This window comes from Vespula pensylvanica, chromosome 10 (genome assembly GCF_014466175.1).
Source record: "Vespula pensylvanica isolate Volc-1 chromosome 10, ASM1446617v1, whole genome shotgun sequence".
In the NCBI taxonomy this organism is placed as follows: Eukaryota; Metazoa; Arthropoda; class Insecta; order Hymenoptera; family Vespidae; genus Vespula; species Vespula pensylvanica.
In genome coordinates this window covers 8,139,861-8,160,884 of record NC_057694.1, presented here as the reverse complement: position 1 = coordinate 8,160,884, position 21,024 = coordinate 8,139,861, and the positions used below count along the sequence as shown (strand labels likewise).

The window sequence follows — 21,024 nt, the reverse complement described above, 5'->3', positions numbered from 1 at the left end:
CTCGTACAACTGATATTTCAAATCTACCGTTGTACGGTGCAGGGTATTCAAACGTTCAAACTAACGTTACAGGTCAACCAACGGTGAAGAAACAAAAATTAATAGCACCGAGCAGTGATTCAGTGCGGTTTAATCACTAGACGCTACAGATGTCGCTACGGATTAACGCCCTAAATTCAGCGACTGTAAACATTCCATTAAGATCCGTACGAATTTACGTGTGACGCGAGGCGTGTCCTGTGCGAGGGTGTGCATGGAGTTACACGCAGACCTTTGTTTTTCTTTCGTCGCGCAATAATTGTTATCAACGATAATTAAACTTTCATCGAAAAAGTTTGAACGGTAAGTCTCGCCGACTATATACGAAACTTTTCTTTTACTCGTGTATAGTCGTATTATCGTTGGAAATATTTAGTAAATTCGTAGAACGATTTTCGTAGATACGAATTTATAAACTGCACTTTATTCTATATTTTTATAGGAGATAAAGAAACAATGAATTATGGAAAAAGATCACCGAGTATGGGAACGCCCTCGGTTTATTCTCACGTTACGTCCAGGAGTAGCGCGAATCTCAGATCCTCCAGATCTGTGCGGAGCGTTAAAATACCTTGGTATCAAAAACCGATATTAAAGCACGCTTATATATTAGACATCCAAAGGGGAGCTATGCTGGTAGCAATATTCGCATTGGTATTTATCCAACGACGAAACTGATTTTACTCGCGATATTATATTTATATTTGCCATAACTGATTTGACGTCTTCCCGCAGTGTTTGTCATTTTTCACCGTATGTACGGCGATATTCGATATCTATTGCCTTTCTCAAGCTACGCCTGGTTCCACTCATTACGGATATTACATCATATCGTACGAATTTGTTTATATCGGCAATCAACACGGTACGTTGTGATATTATCGAACCATTTGACATTTTCCTACGTAACGATCTTTCGAATGTTCATGAAATATTAACGAGGTGTCTTTGTTTCAGTTCGTAACGCTCTTATAGTTTTTGCATTATTCTCCATTATGAGCGGAGTAGTCGTTTTTATTACTTCATCGATGCTTATTACCGCATTACGTAAGGAGTACGAAAAGAGGATGATACCGTGGTTGTACAGTTTTGCCGCATTTACCGTATTCCGTCTCTTTGCTTTCCTGTTCTTTAGTATCGTGAACGATTTGATATTTGCGTACAATATCATAATATGTTTATTGTGGATATTATTTATTTCATTTTCCGTCTACGGATGGTTAATCGTATATTCCCTATATATCGAACTAAGTGACCTCACTAGATTAGAAGATTTGGCACACTTGAGGGTAAGAACAATTTCCGAATTTTCGGGATGAGTCCGACCAAGTGATAAATGAAAAATGTCCGTGTCGTTTTGTTTCAGATCGGTACTATGCAATCTTTGAACGCATCGACGACACATTCTATCGCTGGTTCTAGACCTACAACACCGCATAGCACGGTATCGACAATGCCAGTCAATTGATGTCAGCCGTATTAACGTAAGAAGTAAGAAGTCGTATATGCTTTTGACCGAATGCATCGTTCGTGCATTCAAACTCTCATTGAAGCTCAAACATCGATTCCGTCCAAATATATATATATATATATATAGATATATATATATATATAGTTCGCGTTGTAAAGCGTAAGCAGTTAATATCGTAGCACGATCGGTACTGTTGTGCAGATAGTGATATAAAATCATAGCTTAAAATATGTATTATACGTGAAGCATTGCAAGATTTTTATAAATACGTATATTTACAAAAATTTCCATGTTTTGCCAGAGTAGTATAAATATATTTTTGATCGAGATCGAACAAGAGTCCTGCGCAGTAGTCGTGCGCGACGATACGGTTACAGATTACGATTAAAGCGTTTTAATAATTACGATATATATTTTATTTGCATTTTTATATATTTTCACTTTGGCATTCTTTAAAAGAACTATTTATATGGGAAATTATAAACCTAAATCGCGCGCTTATCCATGACCATGTGAGAACACGCACGCAATCGGACGTGCGTGCTCGAGTTAAGAAAATATTTTATGAAATATTTTCCAAATCGTCCAAGTGCTGCCTACGAAGATGAATGTTTTCAAAACTTGATGCATCCAGTATAACCTGTAACGTAAAATGATTAAAAAGAAGATAAGTGTTCCAAGATTTGTATACTAGTTAAAAAAAGAAAGAAAGATTATCAATAAATATATCTTTTATATCTTGCAAACCGAGCTCGAGGCAACGCAGTAGATTTACCTTTTCCACTTCAATTTGCTGCTCTCTAAATTATCTAGCTCGTCCTTGAATATATAAAGGCGTATTCCCTTGACATAATCCTGTAAATACATCTTCCAATCGAAATTGGCCATACTAAATTTAAAAAGTTGTTGATCCTTCGAATTTAATCTTTGCCACATGTTTTGTACGTTGTTGTTGATAAATATCCAATTTCCGGTGCTGAAGAACGCTATGACATCGCAAAAGTTGGTAATTTTTCCTATTATATTCCGCATTCTGTAAATTATTCGAATGATATCCTTGACGATCGTCTTTAATTAAGAAGAAAAAGGAGGAAGCGTTTGCTGTACCTTGGCTTCTGGCCGATGCAGATCAGCGCTGTATCCACGAGAATCGCGGGTATTACGTGAAAGAATATGGACAAAAACTTGTAGAGCGACTTATATTTGGTCAGCGTGAGGGTTGGATACCACAGTATAGAGCTCGGTGGATAGCGAGCAACATGAGGATAAGTCATTTTATTATAGTCGAACCACGTCAGAGGTGCGTCCACCGATGCTACGACGTTATAAATGAGCATGTCATTTCCTCTCCTGAAATCGTCATTACTCGTAACTATATGCGCGCAAAGACGAGAAATAGGATCGATGCGTGGATATTTATTATTTATTTACCTATTCGTTTGCGTATAAATGTCCCATGCGGATGCGATCAAGGCATTTACGGTGATATCAACGGGTATTATATCGGCGATACTGTTGGGATCGCACTGCATCACCCTTAAAATACCGCTCGAAACGGCAGCGGCAATCCCGTTTGGTCCGTAAACGTTGTCGAGCCATCCTTTGATAGGTTCGTACGCCGTCGATATCACTGCGATCAACAACAACAACACACACACACACACACATATTCGTTCTTGATATTCATTGGAATTTAATCAACGAAGGATCTTCGAGATTGCGTTTCGTTCCCTGGGGGAAGCTCCCGTCAGGGGATTCGGGAAGCATCACAATTAATTTCGAAGATAGTTATAGATATCGATTATTTCGGTATCTGATTCGTGGTTTGTATTTGTATCGAGTTTTACGAAAGGCTCGTCTCAGAGGAGTGGACGACATTGATTTTGGCGTTCGCGAGGGCGTTAAAGATTCGAGCGACATTCTACTCATAGTGGCCAGATCCTCCTCGAAATCGGGATAATCTTCGGGATACATGGTTTCGAAGGGCGCGGTATAACAAACGATTTGTTTCTTAGGATGCGCGACCGTATAGATAAGGGCGCAGATGAACAGGATACTTCTGCCGAGAAGCGTGAGAAGAAAGATACCGATGGCCATTGCGATTTGCCATATGAAGGAGACGGTCCCGGTGACGAGGTACATGGCGATCGCCAAGCACATTTTTTCCCCGCTTATTAATTAACTTTTTCTTTTTTTTCATGCTTCAGATTTTTAACTCTGCCATTTTAGAAAACAAAAGGGTACTTCGTTTGAAAGGAGAAAAACAAAATATGGATACGTCGCGACAAAGGGTGACCGATTTGTAAGCACCTTGTTGGTTTACGAGCAAACGTAATAGGTATCTTTTGCTTACCTATAGCAGGTCGAATTATTCCTATCGGTAGATTCCCGTGTTTCTCTCTTATGAGACTTTCCGCCATAGCCTTTGTGAATGTGTACGTGTTTGGCCATGTCTTTTTGATACTACGGACGCGATGGAAATGTCACATCAAAATACTGCGATACAGAGATTAATAGTAACGCGATATCCCTCTTACCACTGAAACTTGTTCTCTAGTTCTTCTTCCGACAATTCGTTCGTTGATCTTATCAGTTCCTCGTGATGAATGGAATACGCGTAGAAGCGTTCCTCGATTCGTTTTTCGAAGCAATTCGCGTAGGCCGTCGACACGTGAACCAATGCCTGCAAAATATCTTTTCATTTTTTCCTCGATCGTCGACACCAGCGCGCGTCGTTTCGCGCTGGATCGAGAGGAAAGAGGGGCAAAGGGGGAAAAAAAGAAACGAGAAGAAAAAAAGAAACAGCGAATAATATTTGCTGTCAGCTTGCTCCTCATTTGCATTCAATTTGTTCCTCTCAAGTTTGAACGTTGCGTCGACGAGCGTATAAGTAAGTAGTTGCATGGCACATACGCGACGCGCTCAAATGATAATATTTTTGAGAAAGACACGCGCGAACGCACGTGAAAGCGCGCTACGGAGAGTTAGCGAATATTTGTCAAAAGAGAAAATGCGCGACGGTGTAAGAGAGAAAAAGATAACGAATGTTACCTTCAGTTTCGGCATGGATTTGCACAGTTCCAATAGATCATTGGTACTCCGAACGTTTATGGCGGATGCGAGCTTCAGTTTCTCGTTGAATCGAACCGTCGCCGCCACGTGAAAGACCACCGACACCTGACATCATCGAATAAAAATAGTGAAATGAGAGTAACGGATTTGCCTCGTCGGCAAACGAAGTTCCATATGTCATATAATAAACGAAAAGTTTTATCTCGGGACGTTCACCTCGTTTATGAGTGTTCTACGATCTTCGGCCGAAATTCCTAGCTCCTCGACGCTACAATCCCCGCATATGGCCACGACCTTGTCCCGAAACTTCGGAACCTCTTTCTTTATTCGATCGAACACCTGAAATGCGTTTTCGAGCCTTTAGACATACGTACCTTTTCGTCGTATCGCGAAAGGTTCAACGGTCCCGGTCGATTGCACTTACGCGATCCTGAAATAGCTCCTCTATCCGAGCTTGCGCATTTTTTCCCTTTTTTGGTCGCGTCAGTAGGTAAAGACGAGCAACGTGAGGGCAACTTTGCAAAAGTTTCTCTATCAAGACTTTTCCTAAAAAGCCTGTTCCACCTGAAGGAAAAAACGATGTGATAAAAAGGAAAAGGCAAACGGCAAAGAGAGTTTCGTCGGAACATTCTTATTTATTTTCGTCGAAGCGATACCCGTTATAAAGATCTTCTGTCCCGCGTAAAATTCTTGAATAGGTGTCCCGCGCCGTTCGTTTTCGTCGAACGCGAGGTCCGAGATGTTATTGTTATTCGTTTCTCCCAAATCAGTCAGTTTCGTGCTCATTTTTTTCTGTATGTATAAAAAATGATAATAATAATAATAATAATAATAATAATAATAATAATAATAAAAGAAGAAGGAAAACACAAACACGTACGAAATCTCTTTATCGCTTTAGGCGATATCAAGATATGACGTTAGACGCGTTAATTATAAATGAACGTGCGAATATTTCAAGAGTCTCGCAAGAGGAAGTCGAAGAATGACAAAAAGAATTAATAATGTAATTTTTTTTCTTCCTCCTCAAACATCGAATACATTAGCGCTACTGGAGTAATGAATAAGAGATAAGATTATATCACATTTGCCATGTAAATTTCTTTTGGGAAGATGAGGCTACGTAAATAAAGATACATCGATCTTTATGTTTCAAACGCTTGGAAATTTTCGACGAGAGAATTTTTTCAGCGATGACTTTTAATTCCAAGCAACGCGGTACCCTTACAACGGTCGGAACGATTCGACTCCTTCCTCCTTATTCTCATTTTCTGAGAATGTTCTTCCGAAGAAGACATCGCGTTGATCGCGTAAGATTGCAATCTGCTGCGCAATCGATTGAAATGTTGGTCTCCGTGTCAAGGGCGCGTGGAAAGCCAGCCCTGAGAGATCTCTCGACGAAGCCTTTGAACGCGTCGTCGTAGCTCGACACGTTCGACGAGATTCGATGTACAGTTACGCGCGTCACCGTTATTTAGAAACGAAACTAACGGATATATCTTTGCTTCGAACGACCAAACACTAGACGCTTAATCGCGATCAAGCGGATAAGTGATAAAAGGGTAAACGTTATGGAAAAGAAACGGAGAATAATTAGTTAAAGGAGTAGCTGAGCGCGTTAATATGCGTCCGCACGAATATTATGCAAGGATCGACGACTCTTTGGATCGGTCGAGACATCGATTGAAAATTCGATCGACTTACTCTCTACGTGCGACTTATGAATCGTAAATGCATCGTGAAAGTGTTGCCGTCGTACGACGGATGTCGTAAAGCGAACCTCTGGGTGGTTCTACCTGCTCGGTTGCCGATTCGGTGACCCGACCCGGGGGTTTTTAATTGCGCAAACAATTTTTTCTGCATTCCCAACGGAACGCGCTACTTTTCCCTACACTTGTAAAGCACATTCATCTCCTCTAGGCACAATACGGACGCGGAACAGGCGCGAGCAATAATCGATGTCGATCTTCATTCCCTTGGATGCGCGTACGATTCGAAAAAAAATTGATTTTTCTTTGACGTTGCGTATCAAGATTTAAACGACGTATCCAGATGGAAGATTTAAAAGAATTTTTCAATGTCGTAGTTTAGACGTTCTGGGATAGCGGCTAAATACTCACCCGCGGATTTATGCGATCGTTTCAAGACGGCTGAACGTTGGTCTACATTTGGTCGCAACGAACCGCGCGACCTTAAAACAAAAGCAAACAAAGTGACGAGCGAGGAGAACGGACGCAACGCGCTCGCGTGTGATACTTTTTCGCGCGAGGAATGTGCAACGCGTCGTCTTTTTCACCGATGGCTTTTTATTTTGAAAACACCTTTGTCCTTTCTTCTCGCTTCCACGCTGTTTTCCACGTCGTAAAAATCAACCGAGAAGAGTTTCTTTCTCCTTTGGCCAAAGAAAAAAGGGAAAAGTAAGGAGGAACGGAAAAGAAAGAGAGAACTTATAGAATTAGAAAAGTCACTAACTTGATACGATTCCTTGTCCTGATTCAAGTCCAATGATATCGAAGAAAGGTAGCAGGAGGCGAATACGAGTACGGTACCAAGTTTCGAGGAAAACTGAACGATGTATCAAATTCAAACATCGGTTTGTGATCTTTGACTCATCCCCCGATTATATATTTTTCTTCTTCTTGGTCTCCTCTTTTCCTGCGCCTTCTCCAATGGAAGACGAAGATTGACTCTATCGACTTTTGATCTCATTAATCTCAACACCGCGTGTTCCCACTTTCGAGCTTTCAGACTCCCCTTCCCTTTCTTCTCTCTCTCTCTCTCTCTCTTTCTCCTCCCCACCCCACCCACACACGCTTTCTTCCTCACTTACTTGCCGTAAAATTCATAAGAGTCACGTACGATGGGGACGACTCTTCAACTCTTCAAGATTTTTCGTCTTTTTATCTTAGTCAACAAGTTAGAGCACGAAACCTTGAATTCTAGTCGACAACTCGAGTGACATTTCAAAGGCGAATGAGGGTCAAGATGCTCGTTTAAGCGACCTGCTTCTCCTCCTCATCTTCCTTATATTGTTATCCAATTTTTTCCATTTATTCTCGCACTTTAAATACGCGCGCAAAAACGTTTCTATATACGCGATTTTTCCTACGCGATTGGATGAGTTTGCTGAAAACGGAAAGCTTGTCTTGCCGACGTCAAATTATATATCCAAGTACGTACGAGCAAAGTGTCTCGAACGATGAAACGAACCGAGACTTACGATTTATACGATTGATACGTAAGAAGCTGAACGAGCATAAATATTTCAAATGCCGCGGAACCCATTTCGGAAAAATTAGCACGGCATAGTTTGTACGAGTAATTTAAATATGTAAGTGAAAAAATATGTAATACAACAATTCCAAATGTCTCCAAATTAATGCAAGTTTTCTTTTCTTTTCTTTTCTTTTTTTTTTTTTTTGTCGCAATCCGACACGTGGTTAGAAATTAAAAAGTAAATTCTTTATTCGATCACGACGCGTACGGGCGTATTTAACTCTTTTCTCGTGACTCCCAGTTTTGAAGATCGTAACTAAAGACCGTTACTTTTAAATCATCTCTCTCTTCTTTCTTCGTCAGTCTAGAACGAGAAAAATGTGTAAGGGTCGTTCCACGCAAATGACTAACTCAATCGTATGTACATTTTTTGTCGAACAAAGCTATTCGCTGGATCGATGGAACCTATTCAGAATTATTAACGAGATAGGGAAAAAGAAAGAAACTAATTCGGCATCCTTTGGTTTACTCGCGGTCTACGAACGATACTTCAAGCGTTGGAACTTTCTCTATCGACCTGTTGTGTCACCTTTATGACATCATAATTCCGGTCGAAACCTGACTTAACGAAACAATTATTAACATGGACTGCATACTGTAACCGTTCGAATAGAGATACTAATACCGTGTATTACATTCTCCAGAATTGGCGGCTTAATTAATTTAAATTAATTCCAAAGGAATTCGTTAGGAATAACGAATGAGACATATTGAATGGATCTCTGTCAGTAGAGCTCGTTTTCAACAACAATACCTATATTTTTGGCACTGTTTACTCACCTCCGATATATTACCTCGAATAGACGCCTTTATAAAGGCCACTGCGAAGTTGTTAAACATTCAATATCATCGCGACATGTGTGTTTGATCAATGGAGTAACATGATCTACCTGGTTTGAAGATACAAACTGCCCTAATCTTTTTGTCACTGACACGATATATTACGCGCATATATTACGCGCATACTTTAATCTGCTCGAGCAATATTTTATTCGTAACACGTCCTTTTCTCTAACGTCAATTTTGTCAATACCTCTATCGCGACCTTGAATCGGTTCGTTTACTTTTTAATCCGAATACCCGAATGAAAATAATTTCGAATATCGAAATACACTCTTAATTCGCGATCGAGTATCTGTAAGGACACGTGCTTGCGAGCGATACAAGGGAAAAACGATCGATCGCACATTCGAAACGGTGATCTGCGAATTTGTACGTCTACGTGCATCGGAGCGACGAAAAAAATCTCTTCTAAGTGAAATAGCACTCCTTCCGCGTTTCTTGTTTCGACTAATTTAATTACATTCGCTTTCTTTATTCGATAAATCCAAATTAGGAGAGAGCTTTACATTTAACGTCGTGATGAAAGATAAAAGATCTAAACGGAGTACTACTACGTTCGAATACTCGAACATCCGAATAGTAAGATTTCTAGTTTGTAAGATCTATAGTTATTAGCGAATACCTGTTAGAAAAAGTTCGACTTGTTTTTTTACCTTGGTTTTTGACCGATGAACGGTCAAACAAAGTCCATTATCAGAATTCCTTGTAAGATGTAAAATATAAGATAAGCAAAGGAAGTTAAAGACAAATTTATTGATCGTCGTAGGCATCGAAGTGCGATAATGTATGTTTTTGATATTTGTTGTTTGATTAACAAATTTCAATAGCAAATCCATATAGTTGTGATATCCATGTTGTATGATCGATCTAAAATGGAAAATAATTTTGATTTGGTACACGCGCATCTCCTTTAGGACACGCTGTCTTGTTATTTATGTTCGTGCTAATGGAACGACATTATGTTGCAAATAAACTGGGAAATATGTGTATATACGTATGTATGTACATACGTCTTGAAGCATACAACAACAATTTTTCTTTATACGTTCGCATTTATAGCTATATAATGAACCGAGATACTGATTTATTCGCCAAGGTCGCTTCGATCTACGCACGATTCTATTTATCCTACCGGCGACATTTTTGTCCACTTCAAGACCACTTGTACCGAGATACAGAATGGTCTTGAATAATTTAAATTCGAATTTATTCGAATTTAACGGTTTTCATCGACTCATCATGCGCTATTCCAATTTTCCTGAAAAGTTTTGGAGTTTTTTTTTTTTATGCTCTCAAACGTGCATGACGAGTAATATATACGTACGCGTAAATATTATTATTTTACTCTTACTTGTCAATCTTAGCTATGTTCAATTGTATCACGTTCTAATCAATCCGACCGACATTCCGGTTGTCGCTCTGCTTGCCAACGGCGATTTTCGAGGGATGTTGGAGTCTGTAAACGTGACAAAGCACTATTCTTTTTTGTAACTAAAGATTACGAACATTTCTTGAAAGAAATAAAATTATTATACACGATTTGTCTACGGCATAATAACTTATAAACTCCGTTACCGTAATATCGACACCGCCATATTTGACAAATGAACGAAGGTCTCTAAGATTTTTACGTCCGGTTTTTCCTATATCTTTGCACGACCGTCGAACATTCTCAAATATTGAACTTGCTCTCGTCGTAAAATATTACATTCTTTCGAAATTCTATGGGTTTGGGAATGAATTTTTTTAACAAACTCTACGCGTTTTTTTCGATTCATTGTTCTCGCATATAGTCGTCTCCCGACTATGCGGCCATTGTAATGGAATAATGTGACAGACTTGATAATAAAATACGCAAACGTGTTATCACAAATAAAACGGACTTGTTAATTAGATTGATGAAAGAGAGAAATATCGTAAAGATTATTTTTAACGAATAATAGAATCGATACGAAAGAGACTTGCGAACACTAACAATATCGCACAAGCACATGCACATTCACGTGCGTGAGCGTGATATATTGCCTACAAAAAATTATTAACGTTTATGATACGCACGTCAATAAATTTACGATAGCAATTAATTCACGGAATCGTCTATTTTAACTACAAGTGATAATTTAAGTAGTTGTCGTCTCTTTTTTTTATAGTTTCATTCGTTCAAATTAAGAAAAGAAAAAAAAGTTCTAATTGAAAAACACAAAAAGTTCTCTTCATTATCTATTTATTTTTCGTATTCCTATCAATCACCTTCATATAATTTAATAATTCATTGTAGTAACTGGCAAATGACAGGAAGGATCTCTGTTATCGTCGCGCCTGAACTTATTTCTAACAAACCTGTCTACTTGTCGTGTACGTGTAGCAAAAACGCACCTTAAATAATACGAAGTTGGATAAGTTTTCAGCTTCGATCTCTATCGAATATTACTTCTTAATCTTAATATTCGCTTTTCCACGCTATTGCATTGATTCTTCCTTTTATTCTTTAAATTGCGAAAAATATATATTTATTCGCAAGCTGTACGTAGATATCACATAATTCAAATTATAATAGTGTTCGGAAAATTGAAACGAGTTTCGTGTAAAAACAGAAACGAGCATAACGTTTTGCCTATTGCTCAAACTTTTCTTTATTTCGAATACATACATAAATATGTTGCGTTAAGAAAATTTATAACTTCCTGTTAAATATATTATATAATTTAACGTATAGAAAGAATGTACATTACCTTGAGCATATATCATTAACGCTCGGACTGTCGACTCAATATCAAAAAAAGAGAAGATAAAGGAGAAAGAGAGAGAGAGAGAGAGAGAGAGAGAGAGAGAGAGAGAGAGAGAGAGAGAAGAAAAAAGTAGCGACGCATGATGCATTAATTATTTTTTGTTGTATCTTCCTTCTATTCTCGATTGATTGATTTATCGTTGTTGTCCAATTTTCTCACAAAGCATGAACGCCTAGATGAGATTACATTGACAATAATCAAATTCGATAAATTGACTTGGTAAATAAGCAGCCAGACATTTCCAATGGCAAATTTAAAAAAGAAAACGAAATTCGATTCAAACGAATATCGATTCAACACGACTAATCGAATATATGAATTTTTTTGCTCGGAGTAACGTCGTTTGTATCGTATGATAGATTTACGTAGCAACGACCGAATAACTTAACACTTTCGAATTTTGGATATTCGTTCCAGGCGCCATCCTAACTTCGTGCAATGTAGGAATTCGAGGTTTTCGGAGGGATCCTATCCTGGGGCTGGTACCTTAGATTAATTGTAAATATATTCAATTCCCTTAATACTCGTAGAAACATATTTCAAACTTTAGACGCTTTTCTCTCCGACTCTTTTTCGATGGCAAAAAAATTACAAAAACGACTAGCCCGTCGATCGGCATAATATATTATATAAACGTTTGTTCCCGTATAGATGGACCTACGGCCTGTAATTTGTTGTCACTGTCAACTGCGAGAATAACAATCGTTCACCGTTAACTACTTCGTAATGAAAATACAAAAATAAGCATACTTTTCTTGAAATAACAAGTGGCTTGATAAATGACAAATCGCAATACATCCGTTCGAGGTTTCGCGAACGAAAATCACGAACGTCGTATCTTTCACCCATCGCCCCGCCCAGCCCCATTAATAAGAGATCCCTTAAATACGTGAAATCTTTGATTCGTACTTTGGCGAAAGCATAAATTATGATTATTCTTTTTTCTTGTACGGCCACCGGAATTTGGCCACCTTGCTTCTTTTATGCGTATCCGAATGTTACAAGCACTCTGGAAATCATAGTCCACGTGATGATAAGAAAGACGCAGGCGACAACAAGTTTCAATGTTTGATGCATCCAGTAAAGCCTTGAAAATTCAAAAACGATCGTTAACGATGCAAGAACGATGAAAAAGGATGAACGCAAAGAAAAAAAAAAAAGAAAGAAAAAGATACCTTTGCCATTTAATACGAGCTTGTGGAACAGTTTCAATGGGATCCTTCAAGATATATATTCTTATTCCTCGCAGATAGCTTTGAAAGTAGGTGTCCCAAACGATTTCTTTCATATCGCAAAAGAACAGTTTACGATCTTCGCTCGTTAACTTCCTCGTCAGTTCGTTCAATCTTTCATTCGTAAATTTCCATTCGGTTGTAGAGAAGTGACTGAGTACGTCCATAAATTTGTGAATTTTATTGTATATCTTGAGTAACCTTGAACACAGGAAGACTCGCATAAAATTTTTAGGCCGTTTCCTTTATCCTTTCATTTCGTCCTAATATACATGTCCTTTAGAAAATAAGATAAAAGATTTACCTCGGTTGCTTGCCCGTACACAATGCGACCGTATCGATTATGAGAGCCGGCAATAGATGTAAAAAGTAGACGTAAAAGAGGTGGACCAGACGATACTTTGTATTTCTGAAGCTATAATACCAAATCGATTCTTTAGTCGGTACCAACAGTCCGTACTTGGCAGACATGTCTTTCAATTCGTCGTAGGTGATTGGATTATCCTTAGACACGTAATTATAAATGGGAGTATCTTCGTTGGATCTGAAATATCGCGTGTAAGAGTAAGTTGGGCGACTTACTAATTTTTTCTTGCTTTCTAATCCTTATTCGATTCGATCGCGTAATTTCCGAGTAAAATTTTCCGAGGAAAAAGGAAATCGATCGATCGATCGATCGAAAGATACCTTCGATTATTGGCAACGTCCCAGGCGCTAGCGATTAGCGCGTTGATCGTCAAATCTCCGGGTACCAAGTTCGCTTTTATCGATCCATCGCAATGATGAGATCGTATCAGTCCCATTCCAGCGCCTGCTGCAATTCCTATTGGTCCGTACATATTATCGATCCATCCTGGAATCGGTTCCTGATACGTAGATATCACTGGGAATATCATTTTTCGTTAATCGACACAAATTATTTATTCTTTTGTTCCATAAGAATAACTATCTATAAGAATAATACCAACCAACTCCTGGACGAAATATTCCAATGGGTATCGAGCCAGCCTGCTTTTTTACTACGTTCTCGGCGACCGATTTCGTGTAAACGTAAGTGTTTGGCCATGTTCCAAGTAATCTAAAATCAGAAAGATGTCTCTTTTTAAATTAAAAGACGCGCTAGTGCGCAAACGATCGATAGGTAAACGTACTGCGGTGTAATGTCGTCGAGCAATTTCTCGTCCATGCAATCCATCAAATCGATCAACTTGTCCGAATCTATCGGCGGATCGTAAAACCTCTCCTCGATCGGGTTGTGGAGGCAATTCGCAAAAGCGGTGGATACGTGAACGAAACTCTGTAAAAAATATCAAAGATAACGAATATCAAAGTCTTGGCCTTTCTTCGTCGAAAGAGCCTGCTGGTCATCGGCAAACGTATATGCAGGACAACAAAGTCGGTACCCTTAGTTTCGGCATTTCTTTGAACAAGTTTATCGCATCCTTCAGACTCCGAACGTTGATAGCCGTCGCCGATTTTATTTTCTCGTTGAATCTTACGGTCGCGGCGACATGAAAGACGATAGAGACCTCGCGCATAAGCGTAGCTCTGTCGGTCATCGAGATACCGAGATCCGGCAGAATGCAATCGCCCTCGATGGCCACTATGCGATGTCGAAATTTCGGTTGCTCCTCTCTCAGCGTCGAAAACACCTGAAGAAAAGCGCACGCGTTATTACCTCAACGGAAGAATTTTCTTCTTCTCATCCACCGAGTTCTATGTTTTGTTTCCATTCTTTTTTCTTCATATTTTTTTTTTTTTTTTTTTTTTTTTGTTACAGTCGAATCGGGTGAAATCGAAGACGGAAATAACGATCGATCGAAGACGACTCACCGGATCTTCGATCATTTCTTCCGTGCGCTGAAGCACGTCCTTCCCTTTTTTCGAACGTATCAGAACGTAAATGCAACTGATGCCGGGACATCCCCTCAACAATTTCTCGATTAATAATTTGCCGAGAAAGCCCGTGCCGCCGGTAACGAATATACTTTGGCCGTCGTAAAACTCCTGAATGGCCGTAAGCTTCTCGACGTTTTCGACGGACGATTGCATATCCGTTGGCGCGTACTCCGTCGGGGTACCAGCTCTCGAGCCGCTTTCGGCGACTGCCACTTCCTGTCCGCCCGCTTCCAACAGCACTTCCACCATTTCTACTTTTCCCAATTGATCTGTAAACGTAAACGTAAACGTAATCGTAAGCGTGGCCGTAAACGTGGCCGTAAACGTAGCCGTAAAACGTCGCCGTAAAAAGCGTAGCCGTAAAAAGCGTAACCATAAAAAACGCAACCGTAAACCTAGAGATATCTATTTCTCTAACCGTACTCGTTGATTTCGATATCGTTCCTTTTTCATCGCTTTCACGCGACTCTTTTCATACGCTCCTAGAATCAAATCGATAATCCTATCATTCTCGACGACAGAGCATCCACGCGCAACGCGGACTCGAATACCTACTTGACGTTTCCTCGGAGATGCGAAAATAAATGATACAACGAAATGGAAAACGTTAAACGCGGCTCGCAAAATGTCTCCGAAGCGATCTTCGTCTTAATCGGTACATCACGGTCTATCGTCGGTACATTTTTTTCTTATCTCCTGCAAGACGAAAGAAATGATTTCCCACGGCAAGTCGACCGTTCGACCAGCCTTGTAACATGTAATTCGCGAAAAGAAATTGACACGATGCGTCTTAGAGAGGCGAGTGAAAGTCGACGGTAAAGTTGGTTCGTTTCGTTCGTCGAAATACTATCTAGATACGATGCAAGAAGTCGTACGCACGAGAGACCGCACTCAGCATGTATAATAACATTTAATTCGCGATATACGTTCTCACAGATCCGTTCAAAGATCGTTTCACCGATAGTCTTACCTGCAAACGTTTCAACGTCTTTATTTTCTCGAAAAGATTTTCTCGTACGACGGATTCGGCAAAGGCAAGCGCGTACGAATCGCGAGATCGTTCGTAGTGAGAAAATATTTTGATCCGTGGACGGAGTAGAAAAATAAGTCGATCTTTGGACGCGACGCGACCTTTAAATCTATTGTTTCGATGACAACGGAGAGCCGCGCTGTCCCGTCACTTTGCGCTTCTTTCGGTCGTATGATCGACTGTTTTGTTATCGGTCGTTCATAATCGCACGCTCGCTGTATCCCGTACCGATGGCTTTAATCGTAATATAAATAATCATTAATATTTCGTATTGATTCTTGACTTTGCTTATATTACGCAGCTCAGTGAAGAACGAGGAACCAATAATTTATACGGCGTGACAAAGTATACACGGAACTCCGTTTAAATGGACGAATACGTTTCCTTTTCGGTCAATAAGCTAAATGAAAAAGTATTATTCGTCGGCAACGGGATTGACACAAGCACGTTTAATTTCCGACCGGTCGTACGACGTCTGTCAATAATGGTCTCGCACGAACAAATCAAAAGAGAGAAAGAGAGAGAGAGAGAGAGAGGGAGAGAGAAAGAAAAGGAATGCGAGATTTCTCACAAGCACATTGTATTTAATCATCTTGACGTTAATAGTCTGGAAAAACACGTGTTCCTTATTAACCGTTCAAACATGCCAGGTTCGAGTTATAACCGCGAGGTTAACCGTAAACGTTTAACGTTCGTCGCAACGCGTCGATCATATTTGTTCGAATCTCATCCATCTTCTTCAACGGGTAACGTTCTCGATTGGAAAGTACGGTACTGAAGGCTAATAGCGAATAGACGATATCTATAGCTTTTTCGAGGTGGATTTCGATCGAACGGTGTTCTTTTCCTGCCGACGTTTTCTTTTTGGCTTCGTCGCGCGTCTACTTTTTCTTTTTCTTCTTCTTTCCTTTTAATCGTTAAGGAACCCGTCAACGGAAAACCTTACATAAGGCAAAAGACGCAAAAGGCGAAAAGGCAACGGAGAGCGTAAAAGATCGTAAGAAATCGGAGGGACGAGTACCTAGGTGGGCAATCGATTTTTCGCGCGTCGCTCGATCAGCGCCGAGTTCGGAGTAAAAGTCCGCGTCTGGAGTCGCGGCAGGGTCGTTAAGATGTAACGCGGAAGACTCGCACCGCGATTACGCAAACGAGCCTAAACGATAAAAACGAAGGATCCTACGGGGATCTTGATCGGAGCGTACGATTGCGAATATACGCTCGTAAGTACTTGGAAGGAAAATGCGCGTCCGATGCCCTTTCGATCCTCGACGAAGCGCGCGCGTGAAAAGCATACGCGTCTCTTTTACTTTACGCAACTCAAGAGTTGAGAAAGAAAGAGATTAGGAACGATTACGATTTCATATCGTACAGGCGAGGTTAAAATACGAGAAGAAAGTAGATACTCCGTTGGATGCGTCGAAGGAGGCGCGGCTTTTTCCTCGAAGATATTTCAATGGAAAAACGATAAACGAAAACTTCTGGACTGGCTCGTACGTAAAGCGCGACGCTCGTCGCGTTCGTTGCGCGATAAAATTACGGGAAAGTAATTTACAAAACGGCGAGCCTCCTGCGTTTCCTTCGTCTAAAAATACGTATTACACGGACGTGCCTCGCGTCGCGAACTACCATTTTTAGTACTTATAAAATATGCGGAAATCTGCGGATAACGTTGATATAGGAAAAGCATAAGCGCGAGTGCCGTGCATAATCCGAGAACGATAATAGGAAGGAAGTCGAACGAAAAAAGAAAGTTACGCAGCGGTTGCGCGGTTCGCGCAGGCGCGAAGGAACGCGCGCGGATTTAATTACCGGTTGCAGTCTCCTTTATACTTCTCTCCGATTCCATTCGATCCAGACCGAGCTCTCGAACGAGAGTTTCTAATCTATCCGCGGCACTTCCGCGATGGATCTAGGGGAAGGAATTGTTGACGTACGACGACGGAAGGACGAGCAAGATTTTCAACGGAGTGGAAGAAGAAAAAAGAAACGCAAAACGTTTACGTCCTGACGTCGTCGAGAGGATCGATGGGATTTCAGCGAACAAAGGAAGAAGTCGCTTCTCCGAATCTTCGGAACGGGCGCGGGAGACAGGTGTCAAGGTCTCGAACGAAGGATTTACGGATTCTCGCTCCTTCGATTCGCTTTTTCTCCCGAGTTCCGCCTACGTACGTACGTACGTACCTCGGTACATACGATATGCGCAACGTCGCAAGACGCGACTCGCGAGCTCGTCTCGAACGAGCAACCCTAATTTGCACATAATACGAATAATACCGTCTATAATATTTTATACGACAGCTATCGTCGCCATAACAAGAGGAACTTCCGAATGAATCACAGCCAATTACGCGGCAATGTGTAATCTATTATGAAAGACACGTGTTCCGTTAATCCTTAAAACTCTAACTTTTCGAAGAGGCACATTCGATTAAAGTCGTCAACCGTTAAACCCATTTGGGCGAAACTTTTTAACGACAGATCCGTAAAAGCGGATAAAATCCGCGGAGGAGGTTAGCGACACGAGTATCTACCGATAAGAAACGAAGAATAATCGCGAGGACAACGAAAGTACATCGATCGTACTTGCCGGTAACGTTCGTAAATATCGTTCTTCTCGCGTCGTCTATCTCCTCGGGTCTCGTCTCTACGAATTCTCGTCGAATCCTCGTCGAATCGAAGCTGAAGTTTCACTAACCTTATTCGAGCTCCCGCGAAAGCGATACGCGCTCACGTATACGCGCAATCGTAAGGAGAAGTGCGATCACAGTCAACCACCGCAGCTTTCTCTCGCAGCTTGGCTTCTTCCTCTTTCGAGCCTCTACTACTCCTCGTATTTTTCAACAATTCGATCTTTCCTTCTCTCGTTTCGACTTTTTACTTTTACCTTTTTCTTCCGGTCGTTTGCGATATTCGTGTATTACTATGGTTACTACCACCACTCCTCCTGCTACCGCTTGCTACGTTTAATTTGTATCAATGAACGAGCGCAGTGGATTTATGAGAGAGACAGAGAGAGAGAGAGAGAGAGAGAGAGAGAGAGAGAGAGAGAGAGGGAGAGAGAAAGACGGAATTAAAAAAACGGAGGGAAAGAGAAAACGTTGAGAAAAATTTCAAGTCCGAATTGTTGCGATATCGATCGACGACTGAGCCCAGAGAAGCGCAACGTCGGCTAAAGAAGTAAACCACGATTGTTGTAGGACATGATACCGCTCGCAACGAAGACAGACTTTGTATTTATCAGGTGGACGGACAGTGCGAAAAGCGACGTTACTGCGGAAGAAGGTGGTGGAGGTGGAATAGGAAGAGGAGTGGAAGTTACTTTGTACCTCTCCTTTCTATCACGACCATTATCCTTCCCCTCCGTATTGTCCACTCTCTCTCTCTCTCTCTCTCTCTCTCTCTCTCTCTTTGTTTTCTTCTCGCGCGTCAGTCAGCGTTTTCGCGTTTTAACACCTTGCAAAGCGATTCGAAAACGTACGCTCGAGAAATAACGTAAACGCGTGGACGTTAACAATTTCTATGTATTTGATATCGATCAAATCGGCTCGTTGGAACGATAGTTAAATGTAAAATCGTTATTAAGAAATCGTTAATAAGCGAAAAAGTTTCCTTTTAAAAAGAAGAAGTATCTCCACGTATATCGTGTTATGAATCGATCGGCACGTTCGTTTAACACGTACGTGATTATTCTTAACATTCTAATAAATTTTCTTTAATAATCGTCCTACGTTCGTTCCTATCTTCTATATCTGCGAATAAGAGATAAAGAGAGGTTTTCGAGAAACGTGCAACGGCGTGAAAAAGCATTACGATTGTCTGCGAATAAAACTAATTACGTTTTGATACGTTTAAGGTACGAGCTCGGTATCGTATATCGTATTACTATTAAAGTCACGAAACGCGTCGAGCAACAAAATTACACGATATTATACACGATATATAAATGATTCGACATCGGCGTTGATTCGCGTTACGCTTTTTTCGTTGCTATATATTTGCTCGTTGGAATATTCTTGAAGCAAGATTCGATAAATACTGGAACGTTGATACTTTTCTAAATCGAGCCTCTTTTTCGTTCGAAAAAAAGGACCTCTCGCGATCGTGAAAACGGGAGAAAAAGAAAGAGGAAAAGAGGAAGGTGAAACGTTGAAACTTACTTCGACGATTTTCCTTTATTCTCTTAATAGAACTCGTCTCTGTCGCGCGTTTCCCAGAACTTGATTGAAAATTCCGTTATTCCGTACCACTTTCAAAACTTGCTCGTACGTCTTCTCCAGGCGACATAGGTAGTGGAGTAGATAGTAGATTAACGCAGTTATCGTAGATAAGAAAGAGTCGGCATTGTGTACGCACATTAATGCGAATATCTCGATTTCCCTCCCCCACGATTCGAAAATACACCTTTGAGGTCGAATCGGTAAATTCTCGTCTTTGCGTGATCGCACCGATCTGGTACTCCGAATTATTCTCTTTCTTTTAAAAAAAAGTACCGTTACGATCGAGACGAAACGACCGATCGAAAAGTAGTAACCTAGAAACGGTACGATTCTACGACAACCGATTCTAGGTTGTCTATGAAAATATAACGTATGCGTATCTCGTGAGGTAAGATCGATCGGCTGCTTATCGTGCGTACGTGCGTGTGCGTGTCCGAAAATTAATTAAAATTAAACGGATACGTTTGTTCTTCTTGCTCTCTCTCTCTCTCTCTCTCTCTCTCTCTCTCTCTCTCTCGTCGACGCGAAACAAACGTCTTTTTATGCGATCAAACCGGCGTGGAATATTGAAATTTCTCCGTTACTCAAACGCCTCTTCTGCCTCGAGATTTCTCGAAGCGTAATACACGGTTCGATGGGCCGAGCGAGTGAGCGAGAGAGAGAGAGGACTCATGCCGACTACGTTACGTTAGATATTTTCTTATAAGGGAAATACTCGGTATTCGTTGACTCTCACTTCGTTTCATTCCTCGATGCATCGTTCGCTCTAACGAACGAGCTGGACTGGCTCTATGATGCATTACTGTACGAGTACGTAATTATCGAGTGCACCGTTACGATACTGCTCGAAGACTGTCTTACAGTGCCATCTAGATATCAAAGTTTAAGCACGAAAAATAAGGATAACTCGATAAATAATCTCGAGAAAAATCCGTTTACGCGATTTAATTATAATGAACGATTATCAAAGAGGAATCAAACGAGAGTCGTTTGCAAATCCACGTTTGAAACAAAACGATGCCAATCGGGAAAGAGATACGTTCGTTCTTAGAAATGGAAGCTGATCGCAGACGATCGTTTATGAGAATGATCGTTGCGTTACGACAAAGTGCTTGTTAACGAGCTCGTTAAGGAACTTGATCGTCTTCGTAGTCTT

General features: G+C 40.6%; 2 protein-coding genes across 2 annotated transcripts; one reads left to right on the top strand and one right to left on the bottom strand.

Moving 5' to 3' along the window:
• Positions 1 to 162: 162 nt before the first annotated feature.
• LOC122632612 lies at positions 163 to 2,256 on the top strand. The gene is made up of 5 exons (XM_043819645.1): positions 163 to 342; positions 482 to 693; positions 775 to 904; positions 997 to 1,328; positions 1,406 to 2,256. The coding sequence occupies exons 2-5, from the start codon at positions 496 to 498 to the stop codon at positions 1,505 to 1,507; spliced, it is 762 nt and encodes a 253-aa protein (XP_043675580.1). The 5' UTR covers positions 163 to 342; positions 482 to 495; the 3' UTR covers positions 1,508 to 2,256.
• Positions 1,767 to 20,955, bottom strand: LOC122632366. The gene is made up of 20 exons (XM_043819076.1): positions 20,605 to 20,955; positions 14,556 to 14,890; positions 14,126 to 14,374; positions 13,874 to 14,019; positions 13,691 to 13,800; positions 13,410 to 13,605; positions 13,027 to 13,266; positions 12,666 to 12,923; positions 12,478 to 12,577; positions 7,055 to 7,159; positions 5,239 to 5,380; positions 5,007 to 5,146; positions 4,799 to 4,921; positions 4,562 to 4,687; positions 4,048 to 4,193; positions 3,864 to 3,973; positions 2,942 to 3,140; positions 2,618 to 2,860; positions 2,286 to 2,543; positions 1,767 to 2,150 (listed from the first exon to the last, which is right to left on the bottom strand). The coding sequence occupies exons 1-20, from the start codon at positions 20,666 to 20,668 to the stop codon at positions 2,060 to 2,062; spliced, it is 3,381 nt and encodes a 1,126-aa protein (XP_043675011.1). The 5' UTR covers positions 20,669 to 20,955; the 3' UTR covers positions 1,767 to 2,059.
• Between the last annotated feature and the right edge of the window lie 69 nt (positions 20,956 to 21,024).

What these genes read in the sequence shown, in the direction of transcription:
- LOC122632612 (XM_043819645.1), top strand. Translation starts at nt 496, where the DNA reads ATGAATTATGGAAAAAGATCACCGAGTATGGGAACGCCCTCGGTTTAT. An exon ending in TTATATCGGCAATCAACACG is followed by an intron (nt 905 to 996) that starts GTACGTTGTGAT and finishes TCTTTGTTTCAG; the next exon opens with TTCGTAACGCTCTTATAGTT. An exon ending in AAGATTTGGCACACTTGAGG is followed by an intron (nt 1,329 to 1,405) that starts GTAAGAACAATT and finishes GTTTTGTTTCAG; the next exon opens with ATCGGTACTATGCAATCTTT.
- LOC122632366 (XM_043819076.1), bottom strand. Translation starts at nt 20,668, where the DNA reads ATGCATCATAGAGCCAGTCCAGCTCGTTCGTTAGAGCGAACGATGCAT. An exon ending in AAGAAATGCCGAAACTAAGG is followed by an intron (nt 14,020 to 14,125) that starts GTACCGACTTTG and finishes TATTTTTTACAG; the next exon opens with AGTTTCGTTCACGTATCCAC. An exon ending in AATATTTCGTCCAGGAGTTG is followed by an intron (nt 13,606 to 13,690) that starts GTTGGTATTATT and finishes TGATATTCCCAG; the next exon opens with TGATATCTACGTATCAGGAA.